We start from the raw sequence: 13,467 nt of genomic DNA on the forward strand, positions 1-13,467 counted from the left end.
TGGGTATGAGAGGAACCTGCTCGGGGACTGATGTGAAAGCCCACCACCCCTCCAACAGCACGCCAACCCACCGCTGGGTGAGGTAGCTGCTAACAAGCACCACTGGGAAGTAGAAAGTATATGTCCAAGTGTTTAATTTCTGAAGGTTGACAAAATAATTTTTTTAAAGATTTTAAAAAAAGATTTGTATTTATTTATCTGCCGGGGCGAGAGCACAAGCAGAGGGAGCGGCAGGCAGAGGGAGAGGGAGAAGCAGGCTTCCCGCTGAGCAGGGAGCCCGATGTGGGACTCGATCCCAGGACCCTGGGATCATGACCTGAGCCGAAGGCAGACACTTAGCTGACTGAGCCACCCAGGCGTCCCGACAAAAGAATTTGAGAATGCAGTATCTAAGTTTAAATGCAAGCAATCGCACATGCCAGGTAGGACAGCGTGCAAACAAGCATTTCCCCTCGAGCGGATCTGACTGCACACTCCTTTGACAAGCCCTCACTATTGCACCGTGCACCGCCCATCAATGGAGCTTTCCAGCCACCTCACCCCATCCACCCTCCCAGCCTCTCTCCTACCACACCCCCAGGAATTGTCCACTCTCAGATCGCACTGATATTCCCTTTTCAAAGGCTTTTTTGAAGTTTGGGAAGTTCAACTTTGGGAATGTGCCCCTTGGGCTTCTGCCTCTGCTCTGCTCATGCTGTTCTCTCTTCTGAGAGAGCGCTTTCCCTTCCCATGATGGCCGACGGAAGTCCTGCCTACCTTTCGTTAGTTGAACAGTGGCTCCCCAAAATATATGCCCAGCTGGAACATCAGAACGAGAATTCATCTGGAATAAGCATCTTTGCAGATGTAATTACAGTAAGGATCTTGAGATGAGGTCAGCCTGGATTAGGTTGGGCCCTAAATCCAAAGACCGCTGATCCCATAAAACAGAGACGATGAGACACAGAGAGAAGGCCATGTGAAGACCAGGCAGAGGCTGAGTGATGCAGCCCTGGGCCCAGGGATGCTGAGGACTGCAGGCAACTGCCAGAAGCTGAGAGTGAGGCAGGGCACAGATACCCCCCTGGAGCCGCCGGAGGGACCCACGCCGCCAGCCCCTGAATAAAGCTCCCCTCTCCGAAGCTGCCATGTCTGTGGCAGTCTGTGGTGGGGGCCTCAGGAAACTGACAGAGCTTCCAGGTGGGAGTTCAAGGGCCCGGAACACCTTCCTCGGAGGACCTCAAGTCAGAAGTAACTGCTCGTTTTGACATTCCCGTTAGTGCTTTGTGAGTAATTCACTCCTGGAGTCGTTGTATGCCATGTACCAAAGTTATGGTCTGCCTTCCTTTGTAGACTGTAGCTTCTAGAGGCACCAGAAAGGGCACCCAACCCAGCCAGTTCCCACCAAACCTCTCTACGGATTCCCAATCGGAGGACATCACTCAAGCCCATACAGGAGAGAGGGACTGCTCCTGTTGGTGTGCTGTCCTCACTCAACCAGCCCTGGGTGTCCTCCCCGGCTGCCCGTCGGTTAACAGTTTAGAGCTGCGGGGCCTCGGGGCTTACAGGACGGAAGGGTGGGGCCCTCAAAGGGACCGGTGGCCTCTCCTTGGGGGCCGGCTTTTCAAGCTACTGTCCAGCCACCACAGAGAAGAGGCTCTGCTTGGCCACTGATGCAACACACACACACACACACACACCCGACTGCAACACACACACACACACACACACACACACACACACACCCGAATGCAACACACACACACCCCCGACTGCAACACACACACACACCCCCGACTGCAACACACACACACCCCCGACTGCAACACACACACACACACACCCCCGACTGCAACACACACACACCCCCGACTGCCACACACACACACCCGACTGCAACACACACACACACCCCCAACTGCAACACACACATACACACACCCGACTGCCACGCGCACACACACACACACAGACACACGCACACATACCTCCTTCCTTTACAACTCGACACTGCTCTTCAAGTCATCACAGGTCAGAGCAACAGATCCAAACCACGTCTCAAAGAGCTGAGTGTGTAAGAATGAAGGCATTTCTTTGCTTATTTTAGAGAGCGAGAGAGAGAGAGAGCAAGCACAAGCGGGAGAGGCAGAGGGAGAGGGAGAGAATCTCCAGCAGATGCGCTGCTGAGCACAGAGCCTGACGCGGGGCTCGATCTCATGACCCTGAGATCATGACCTGAACCAAAACCAAGAGCTGGATGCTTAATTGACTGAGCCACCCAGGTGCCCCAGGATGAAGGCACTTTATTTGTTTTTTTAAAGATTTGTATTTATTTGAAGAAAGAGAAAGACAGAGAGGGAGCATGAGTTGAGAGAGAGGAGGAAGGAAAGGGAAAGCACACTCCCCGCTGAGCAGGGAGCCTAATTTGGGGCTCCATCCCAGGACCCCGAGATCATGACCTGAGCTGAGGGCAGACACAACCGACTGAGCCACCCAGGCGCCCCAATGATGGCATTTTAAAACAAAATTCACAAATCACCCCAAACTTCACTTAAAACCCCCCTGAAACCAAAAGCCCCAACTCCTTATTTCCAATCCCCATAATTTTAACTTAATATATAGATATTTCATTATAATTCTACAAACGATCAATGTTAATTTTTTTTAAGTTTTTAAAGATTTTATTTATTTATTTGACAAAGAGCGACACAGCAAGAGAGGGAACACAAGCAGGGGGAGAAGGAGAGGGAGAGGGAGAAGCAGGCTTCCCACTGAGCAGGGAGCCCGATGCGGGGCTCGATCCCAGGACCCTGGGATGATGACCTGAGCCGAAGGCAGACGCCTAACGACTGAGCCACCCAGGCGCCCCAGATCAATGTTACTTTTTAAAAAATGTATCTTTTATTCTTTATTCTACATTTTGAAAGACAAGTTTACTATACACATATGCTATCTTTTATTTTTTAGAAAACCATTTAAAATAGTTGAGCAAGAAATAAGCAAAAATGGGGAACATGGAGCTTAAAGTATATGGGAAAGCCCAGACTCATGTAAGTTTTCCTGAAGTGCTTAGAAACACAAATGTTAACAAAGTCAAGGCTTAAATATCATTTTACAGGTATAAGGCTTACCCCCTTATTGGTCTTTTCCAAGAACTAGGATCTTATTTTTGTTAAGAGGTAGCAAAATAAAGGAAATGCATTAGATTTTTTTCTCTCCATTCTCTTTGCATTTGGTTTGGTGCGTACGGGTGGTGAGTGGTGAGTCCCCACCAAGGGGGAAGTGCATGGGCTCTTCCAGGAAGGGCAAAGACTCAGTAGGAAATAAGTGTGGGTAGGTAAAGGCACACGGTCTCTCCAGCTAGTTCGAAACTGGCTGTAATAAATGCCTGAGGGATCTCACAGAGCCGTGACCTTGAAATTACATGTGACTCCCGTTCATTTTAAAATGGCTTCATGTTGAATTCTGAGAGCCACATGACTGAAACGTGCACCCCAGCCAATGTTCCCTCGTTCTCAGGACACAGACAGACTACTCCGCTGAAGCCAGGGTGAGGATCAAGCCCCGAGCACCCGACACGCCGGCAGGATGGGGCCGCGCTGACGGGGACAATGCCAGGAACTGCCTCGCGGCCACCAGCACCTTCTATCAAGTATGTTTCCAGCAACTTACAGACGTTTCCTTCTCCCTCTAGCTTATTAAGGATTTTGTTAAAGGAACATATGCTGACCTTGCTCTAGTGCTATTTTGGTATCTACTGAGATGACCAGAGGCTCCTCTCCTTTAACTGGTGGATGTTAATTCCTTGGTGATTTCTTAATAAACTGTAGCCTTTTTACATTTCCGGGACAACACCTTGCTTGGTCACCGTGCAGCTCAGGGCTCCTCCTGCTGATGTGTACTCAGGGGCTCTGCCCATATTCTCAAGGCCAGGTTAAGTCATCTGTTTTCTTCTATGTGTGCCATCAACTGGTTTGGATGTCAGGGTCGAGCTCGCTTCACAGAATGAGCTGGAAGCTGCCATTTTTTCTATGTCCCTAAATAAAGTAAATAACCTACATGTTAACCGCTCCTTGAAGGCCTTACAGAATGCACCGATCGGTGGGCTGGATACCAGGCCTCTTTTGCAGAGGCAGAGGAAGGCTGAGGACTTTTCATTACTTTTTTTTTTTTTAAATAGCTTTGTTGAGATAGTATTCACATCCATACCGTTCACCTATTTAAAGTGTACAATTCAACTAATTTTAAATTTCTTTTATGGTGACTTAAAAGAGTTCTAAATTTATCGATACAGTTTGGTATACTCAGGTTTCTTTTAATGCTATTTCCTAAATCCTTGCATTTTTAAGAACCCCCCTGACTTCTGAAGCTTTGCATTTTCACTCACTATATTCCTGAACAGACTTGACAGAGGTTTGCCCACTTTTTTGGTCTCTTCCAAGAAGTAAACTTTTGGTGTTGTTGAGCAAGACTATGTTTTGTATTCCATTTCATTGATTGCTGCTATTTCAATAGGATTTTAGGAGGGAAAAGAGATACATGAATATATTCAGCAAATCATCTTGAGTCACAAGTATGGCAGCCCAATGCAGTCAATTCCATCAGGTGAACTAAAGTCTGTGCATCAGCAGAGTCCCACACCGGCATGCTGCAGTCTGAGATTCAGACAGAACGCTACCCCTATGACTCACTACAGTTTGCCAGCGCTTGGACATCTGTCTGTGAAAGCGCGCACATCTTTGGGGTTTAGCAATATGGTGGATCCTTCTGCAGCGGACCCTCTGGTGACTTCCAACATGGCACATCATTTGCAGAATAAGGCCCTATCAGAAGATCCCTCTATAGGCTCCCAGGCTTCTGGGGTTTCCCTCAGGCCCGGCAGGCAGCAGGCGGGTCTTCTCCAGTGGGAACTCCAGGAAGTCTGGGTTCCGGCAGGAGGGAATGTAGAAGGAAGAAGAGGGCAGGGCTAGACCAAACTTAGATTAGAACTGCCACCGTCTTCTGTGTGAGCTCGGGCAAACCACTTCATGCCCTTAGCTTGCATTTCTTCATTTGTAAAATGGGGATAACACTGTCTTTCTTGCAGGGTGACTGAGGAATGGGGATAAACCAACTCCAACACCCCATCCCACGCAGCACTCATGCCGGGAGAAGTCTGACAGCGCAGCTACTAAAACTGTGGCTGAATAAACCATTGTCACCGCATGATGCGCTAATGGTGACTTCGACCTTTAAATTCCTGCCTCTCCGGGCCTTCTCGGGACTTTATCACAGGCCCGACCTGCGGAGACTGTCCTGCTCGGCAGGCATGGTAGTGAATGCTACCTCATGTTCCTTAATCCTCCCAGACTCCTGTTAGCTAAGTGCTGCGAGTATGTCCCAGTTAGACATGAAGCTGAAGCTTGGAATAACTTGCCTGGGGTCCCACAGCTATTAGGTGGAAGGAACGGGGCTCCAAGCTGGCTCTGACCTGTGCTCCTAGTGACTATGATGCTAATTACACACACAGCTCAGGGTGGGGGCACGCCATACACATGCTCCAAAGCTAGAAAAGTCGTGGGAAAAGCGAGAGCAAACCAGGGTGTAAATAAGCAAGTGAGAGTGCGGACGCGTGCCTTCTCGAGATCTTACTGGGATGATGAGACACTCCATTAAAAAAAGTAGCTTATGATCTATAAACCACTGGTAACAGCTTACCGTTAGTTACAAACGACCAACGTACCACCATGAATCAGGCAGTTCCATAAATTCAGATTCACAGGATATAGCTCAAGTGGGGAAATAGCTCGAGTGGGACAGATTAAAAAGTGACAAAAATTTAACCAAAAGGTCCCCAAATGAGTTTCCTCCCCCGAACTGACGCCCCCACCCTTTTATTGTCAGGGATAAGCTAGGCTTCTTCTCCTCTGACGTCAGTACCACTGCAATCCCAGGCACAAAGGAAAGACCCAAAAGACGTTTTCCTCAGTTACCAGGTTACGTAAGCGAGCCACCCTGTTTCCACCCACTGCTGCCATCGTTCTGCCGCCGAGAGCTCTGCCTCCATATCGGGGGGGGGCTCTGCACCTCTGGGTGGCACCCCGAGTCTTCAACCTCCCTGCACGCCCCACCTGTCACTGGTCTGTGAGGGGCACACATTAACTTGGCAGATGGATTTCCTCTCGGTCTTTCACAGAAAGGCCTTCTTTCTTTATAAGAAATAACTCTAATGACCTGAAGCACACTGAGCTTACATGCCGGAGTAAAAGTTAAAACCTTTAAAACATATATGCGCGCACACACACACACACACGTATGTTCAAATATGGAACAAGTATGTACTGAAAACGCAGTCTCATTCATCACAGGATCTTTGAAACATGGCGAGTGGTAAGTTTTCAGTCCCCATCCTCACAGAGCTTACAAGTCAGTGACCAAGAAACGCGAGTAACTGCCTCTCTCCTTCGCAGCCCCTATCAAGCCTGAGGGATCAAGAGAGAACCATCAAGTGCCGTCTGAGCCTTCGGGAAAGGCTTCCCCAGGGAAGTGACGTTTGGGCTGAGATCTGAAGAAAACCAGCAGGTGGCCAAGGGGAGAGGAGGACCAGCCCGGGGAGGGGGCGGCCAAGGACGTGCAGAGGGGGCGTGGGGGGGCAGCAGAGAGGTGAGGAAATGTGGACTCCAGCCCAAAGGCAGAGGCGAATCACCGAAGGCTTTTAAGCACAGGAGCGACATGATAAAATACCTCTAAGGGTGGCGGGTACTCCTGACTGGAGGGGGCCAAGACGATGCTGGGAGCAGCCCCGCCCACAGCCTGGCCTCGAGCACTGGCAGAGGTGACGGTGGCCATGGTGACATGGATTCATCACCAGGACGTGGGAGGGGGAGCGAGCCAGAGCGTCATGCCGGTTAACACAACAACAACAATTCGACGGACGGGCCGCCGCTCACCCAACTCGGCCGGGTAAAACCAGGGAGGACGGGGTGCAGGAGGCTAGAACCCAGAGGCCACCGCGTGGTCAGCAGAGGCGTCGAGCAGACAACTGGGGGTTCAGGAGAGATGTGGCCGGGGTGTCTCCTTGGGTATCGCCAGTCACGAAGCATCGTGGTGATTAAACACAGGGGTTCCAACACTGGGCAATAGGCCCCAGGGTCCGTAAGGTGACAGCAGCAAGCAAGGCTGTGGAACACGAAGGCCCATGAGCAATGTCCAGCGCTCGAGAAAGAGTAAAGACCGTTGAGGAGATATGACCACCCGCCGGCTGCATATGAGGGGCCTGCAAGGGTGCTGTGGGGGGGGGGGCATGGGCAGAGGCCGTCCCTGCGGACTGTCACCAAGGGTTTAAAGTAAGAAGAGGCGTGACAGGTGTCCAGTGGAGTCTGCACAACGCCGACACTGGCAAGCGCCTCGGGGGCTCAGGCGGAAGCAGGCCAGCAAATTACAGGAGGTGGGAAAACAAAGCGGATTTCCGAATACAAGATGATTTCGTGCTGGTTATGCACACTGGCTCACAGCACGGGACTGTGTTTGAATCTGGCTTCTCCACCTTCCTAGATACGGCCCCAAGGTCATTTATTTCTCCTTTTACTTTCTTGATTTCTTCCTCTATAAAACAGGGATGATAAAAATGTTTACCTCTCAAGGCTTTTCTGTGGGTTTGATAAATGTGAACACAGTACTCGATATGCTCCATACATGCTGGTTCTGAGAACCACAAAAAAGGGATATAAAAAATCTTCCACTTCTTTCAAGTAAACTCCAAATGCTCTGTAGTATCAAGATCCCCCGCTTTAAAAGCTACAGGTGAAACTTAAAGTCGCAGAGATGCCGTACAGTATCTTTCAGGGACTCCGCGGCCCACACAGAACTGTAGGATGGGCCCATCCCTGGCCACCGCACCCCCATGTGAATCGCAGGTCTGGACTGTGGCCCGCGCGCTGGTGGGGTCGAAGCTGAGTGCCACCCAGGAGCAGGCAAAGTCAGTCTTGAGAGGGGAGGTCATGGAGATCCATCCGTCATGGAGAGGTGCATGCAGAATGCTGTCTCAGCTCCTGGTGACTTTCCAGTTACCCGTGAAGCCTGGAGACAGGCCCCTCCTTCCAGTGCCTCCAGTCTTCCGCACTCTCCTCTTTATTTCAAGTGGGCAAGATCTTTCCATTTCAGGAAACAACACCTTCCCAGTCTACAAGACGACGACTCTATCTCATCAAATCTGAGATACCGTCGAATATCAAGCTACAGCCTGACTTCAGAGATATGAAAACGTGTACCTTAAAATCTATTAAACATGGCAAGTTTTTAAGTACGGGGTCAGCTGGAGAAGAAAAATTTTAATTGTAAGTGTTTCATAAAAGTGTAACTACTTTTATAATTAAGAGAGAATCTCTTGTCTAAGGTGAGTATGTAAACTCAGTAGGGAAGCACAGAGTTTGGATGATAGATTATCAGAGCCTTCCAACAATCTATAATAATCTTATCATTACGGAGGAGCGGCAGAGGGGTGAGGACAAGCCTGTCACAGGGGCCTCTCTACCACCAGAGGTCAGCACTCCTCACATCAGCAGACAGCGCCGACGAAGTGGACCCAGCTGAGCCTCACCGAGCGGCGGCCCTAGGGCTGGTGATAAAGGGGGTGCGGGGGTGCTCTGCTGTTACCACAAAAACACAGACAATTCTCCCTGAAGTCAGAGCAGTGTTTCTCAAACTTTTTCACCGTCCAATCCCCCTCTGAAACTTCTTATACATTTTCCCTCTTATCTGTCCCTCCCCCATGAAACTTTAATACCACAGATACTCTGTGTATCTGTTCATGTGCTGTGGCCCTTTGGAGAGCCACAAACCACTGTAACATCTAAGATCTTCTGTCCCCTGACAAGAACCGAGCTTTGCTCACTTTGCTCCCCAGCTCAGAATGAATGAGTTTGAGTGGGCACAAAATTTTGGTTCTCTTTATAGGGTGGCTGGTGGTTGCTTTAGGCCCTATTTTTGAATTAGAAGGAAAAGTTCAAGTTCACTAAGTGCCAGGCCTTGTTTTAGACAGAAAACTCACAACAGCAACAGCAACAAAACAAGCCGGCAAAGCCCCAAGAGACTCTGGATTTTATCTGAGGATGCAGCTACTTCATTACCAAACGGGGCCTAAAACTCTGAGACTCTTGACTGAAAAATAACGCCTTCCCTCCTAAAAAAGGCAGCCCCTGTTTCTTACTTTTGATCCGTGTAGGCTCGGCTGACCAGCCTTGCTAGAAAAATGAGTTGGAGGTGAGTTCTGAAAAGGTAACGCTTTGGAAAATGCTGTGAGGGTGAAGGAGGACAGCAAGAGCGGCCTGGGGTCAGGGAGGAGTCAGACGGCGAGCTTGGAGGCGAGAAGCCGGCAGGAGAGCCAGCTAAGTGGGACGGGACACCACAGCAAGCTCCTGAAAGCCTGAACTCAGGGAAGAGTCCGTGAGAGCTGAAGGGACAAGAGGAAAGCCGGGAGATAACACACATAGCTCCGAGGGGCTCTTAAAGTCTTGAAGCGGTGCCAATATTACAGATTTACTAGGCACGAGTGAACGGCTGGCACTTATCTACTTCGGAAAGCATTCCTGGGTTGCGTTTAGGTCCCTACGAAGTACTTGTGCTTGGTCCCGCCATCAAATAAGTCCAAGACAATTAATCTTGATAAAAACAAATCTAAATATGATTGACATGTGAATAAAAAAATTGGAAAAGCAAACACATCCAGTGAATGCTATGGGTGAGGCACTGTTCTCATCACTTTGCATACGCGGAACCATGGAGGCCTCCCGACACTCCCATAAAGTAACGTTTACAGAGATGCTGTCCTCACTAGGAGTCCCAACACTGCTGAGCACCTACGATGCACCAGCCATCTCAGGCACGGGGAACAGCAAGACGGATTGTGAAAGGGGCACAGAAGGGATTTAGGGGGACGGCCTCAAAGAGGGGGCAAGATCTGGGCAGAGCGGTGATGCACCAGTGAGACTGGCAGGATGGAGACAGAGGAAGAGGAGGTCTTGCCTGCAGTACGATGGGACATCCAACGCACAGAGACCACGAGAGGTACACAGAGCAGGGGTCTGGCCAACTACACCTGGGAGCCAAATCCGGCCTGCTTTGTATTTAATTTACTTATTTATTTAAAAGATTTTTTAAATTTATTTGACGGAGAGAGAAAGAAAGGAAGCACAAGCAGGGGGAACGGCAGGCAGAGGGAGAAGCAGGCTCCCTGCTGAGCAGGGAGCCGGATGTGCGGCTCAATCCTAGGATCCCGGGATCATGACCTGAGCCGAAGGCAGACGCTTAACCGACTGAGCCACCCAGGCGCCCCACCGGCCTGCTTTTTAAATAAAGTTTCACTGGAGTGTAGCCTGTTGGATTGAGTTTGGTCTTCCACGGCTTTCTGCCTAGCTGCTGCACGGGCGAGCTGGGGAGTCGTGACAGAGACAGAGACCATCTGGCCCTTTGCAGAAGTTTGCCGAGGCCTGTTCTAGAGCCTTGTTCTTCACAGAGGGGTCTATGAAGCAGCAGCATCGGGAAGCCTGGCAGAAATCCAGACTCTCAGGTCCCCCCTCACCTCCCCCCCCAGACCCCCAGAATTAGTATCTGCCTCTTAAAAAGATCTCTGGTGATTTCTGGCACAGAACACTCTCTGATCACTGGTGTGTATGGCCGGGAGGAGGCAGTGAGGCTGCAGATGAAGAGAAGCACGCACTTATCCTATATATAGACGGGAGACAGTGGTAAAGATTTTCCCGTAAAGGAGTGGTCCCTCCGTCAGAGTGTAATAGGGAGAAGGGTTGGCAGCAGAAAGTGGGCAGGCCACTGGTGTCAGAACCCAGGCAGAAGATGACCCTGACCAGGCATGGTGGATCGTGGTATAGCTTTTTCCTCCTTCCCAGAAGCAAATGACGTTTTAAGAGATGACTCTGACTTCACCAGTGCCCCCGTTTCTAAGAAATATAGTATCAATTATAATTTATTAGGAAATAGAAAAATACTTGATAACAAAAATATTAGTCATCATGTGTTTCTGTGTATAGCAAATATATCTCCATCTAAGCAATGTGTTCAGAGCACAAGGCATACATACGTTACGACATTAACTGGGTAAGAAGGAAATTTAAAGATTTAATGAGGATCTATTCAATAGCTATCTATTCTGTAGGCTGCTAGCACATCAGTTCACAGAATATTTAAAGGTGTAATGGCTTAAACTGTTAGGACCCCTCCCACATCCCCAAATAAATGTAAGATTCTGCTTGATATTCAGTTTTTCCATACCATGGATGAATAAGCAATATAAAGTTCAAAAGAAACAAAGCAGCATTTTAGACAACCACGCCAACACTATTTCTTCTTCCAGCTCTGCTAACGGCTTCCAAGCGAGTGCTTAACATTCTGCCTCCTTAAAAATCTAGAAAAGTTTGACAGGGTTATTTGTGGGATTCAGTATGCTTTAAATGACAGCAATATAGATAAAAATAGATGGGAGAAAACAGGAAATCCCCTTTCTTAGATGCTTAGGTTTAATACTTCGCATTCATTATGTTGACAGAAATAATGAAAAGAAACAAGGCTCGTGTATCGGCTTTGAGAAAAGCAACATAATTAAATCAATAAATCTCAAGTAAGAAACCGTCCCCCCATCAAATCCATGTTGAGAACAATCTCTATTTTAAGATTCATTAATAAAAGCCTTAAAAAGTCCATGAATTCAGTAAAGTGGTTAATGGCACTTAAAAAATAATTGCCAGAGCACTTACTATGGGTCTACACTGTATTACCACTGCACAAATTATCTCATTTAATCCTCAACACACCCCAGCATTAGATCCATTTTATAAAAAGGGAAAGTAAGGCACAGAAGAGTTCAGTAACTTGTCCAAAGTCACAAAGCTGAATAAGAAACGGAGCTAAGACGTGAAGCTGGGACTGTGTTCTTAACCATAACCGTGGGCACCTTGCTAACACATCTGCTCTCCACTTTCCTCTTGCCCCCACGTGAATCTGCAAAAGGTTTAAATGCAATAGACTCTCATCGTTACTGATCTCAGGGGCAAAGAAAACCCCCATGGTCTAGACATTCAAAGTGTCAGTTGAAAGGGAGACACACCATATTGCCCTGTGGACAGTGGTCAAAATTTGACCTGCCACACGGAACTGATGAGTAATGGGGTGGCTTCGATTTAAGATACTGGATTACTTTTCAGTAGGATAAAATGCAAATTAAGTCCCAGTAAAATTCTGAAATGTATCGTGTAACTGCTGGTTAATAATAAATACGGATACAGACTTTTAACGATAATTACCACGCATGCATTATCTTCCAGCTAACATATTTGTGAAATGCTGCAGGGAATGCAAAACATAAAATAAATGTAGGTACTGGCCTAATACTCTCTGGTTAACATTCTCATCGTTGGCTGTGTAATGCTTATTTAAGTGATCGCCTGACTGTAAATGAACACAAGTATTAAAGTAAAGTTGGCACAGGGCACAGCATCCACATGGCACATTCTTTGTTCCAGGAGCTTTATTCCGTCAATACTCTCAGCAAAAAGACAAGTCACCAAGTAAATAACGCAAGTACGCCAGGCAGTGTGGGGTTCTTTTAAAACAAATGCCTCAAATTGTCAAACATCTTGTACGAAGTTCTTTTTCGACTTTGAGCTCATCATATTCCATTTCAAATGTGAATTTTGCCAAAAAACAAGCTTATCCCCTTCCAGTTTTAACAGTTTCAAAATAAGATCCAGGTGAACTCTCATCTATTCCGTTTTAAAATATTAATTTTGCTAGAGAGCAAACTCGCCCCTTCACATTTTAACAGCTTCTAGACAAGATCCAGGCAAGTAAGAAGAAAACAGGGCAGGAAAAGGAGAAGCCGAGTGAGAGAAGAGGCGACAGAAATGATGGGAGTGACAGGGTCACCTGAACTCCAAACCAACGCACTAAGCCGCTTCTGGTGTTCCTATTCAACTTTCCCTATTAACCAGCAGACACACCCTGCTGGCGGTATTTTCGGAAACACAGATAAGGGAACCAGTCGGTGTTATTTAAAGGTAAGGGCCATCAACAGAATTTGGGGGTTACCTCTACGTGTACCGAGGCATTACAACAATTATGCTGCATGACACCTTGCTCGCCTTCGAGTTCGGCTGTTAAGGACAAAAGGGCCGCCCATCGGTGTCGGTGCGGATGGCCGGCTTGCGCGGCTCCCCTCCCGAACCCGGCTGGGATTCCAGCCCGCGAACGGCACCCGCGGGCCACTGCAGACGTCCCTTGTGCCGGCTCGGCGTCTGCATCCCCGGCCGTGCTCGCCAGGCAGCCGGGGGCCGCACGGCCTCCGGGGCGTGAACCCCGGCGGTCCCCGCGCCCGGCCCCTCGGCGACGACACGGAGCGCGTTCCGGCGGGGGGCACTCACCTTCTTCTTCCAACTCGAATTTCTCCAGCATGCCGGCTTCCGCGGGTCCCGGGGCCGCCGCCAGCGCCGCCTGAGGAGG

At 48.8% G+C, this 13,467-nt stretch overlaps 1 protein-coding gene across 10 annotated transcripts in view; it reads right to left on the reverse strand.

Moving 5' to 3' along the window:
* Window positions 1-13,467, reverse strand: part of PRKAG2 (protein kinase AMP-activated non-catalytic subunit gamma 2) — a 255,248-nt gene that overhangs the window by 42,409 nt on the left and 199,372 nt on the right. For 9 of the 10 annotated variants that reach the window (XM_025862118.2, XM_025862116.2, XM_073887555.1 and 6 more), the window contains one exon: window positions 13,389-13,458. The exons of the other annotated variant lie outside the window; for it this stretch is intronic. In XM_025862118.2, the coding sequence (XP_025717903.1) occupies window positions 13,389-13,458 (70 nt within the window). The remainder of the gene's footprint in view (window positions 1-13,388; window positions 13,459-13,467) is intronic. 10 annotated transcript variants of the gene reach the window in all.

Source organism: Callorhinus ursinus, unplaced genomic scaffold, assembly GCF_003265705.2.
Source record: "Callorhinus ursinus isolate GAN/ISIS: 27379988/994484 unplaced genomic scaffold, GSC_fseal_2.0 scaffold80, whole genome shotgun sequence".
NCBI lineage: Eukaryota > Metazoa > Chordata > Mammalia > Carnivora > Otariidae > Callorhinus > Callorhinus ursinus.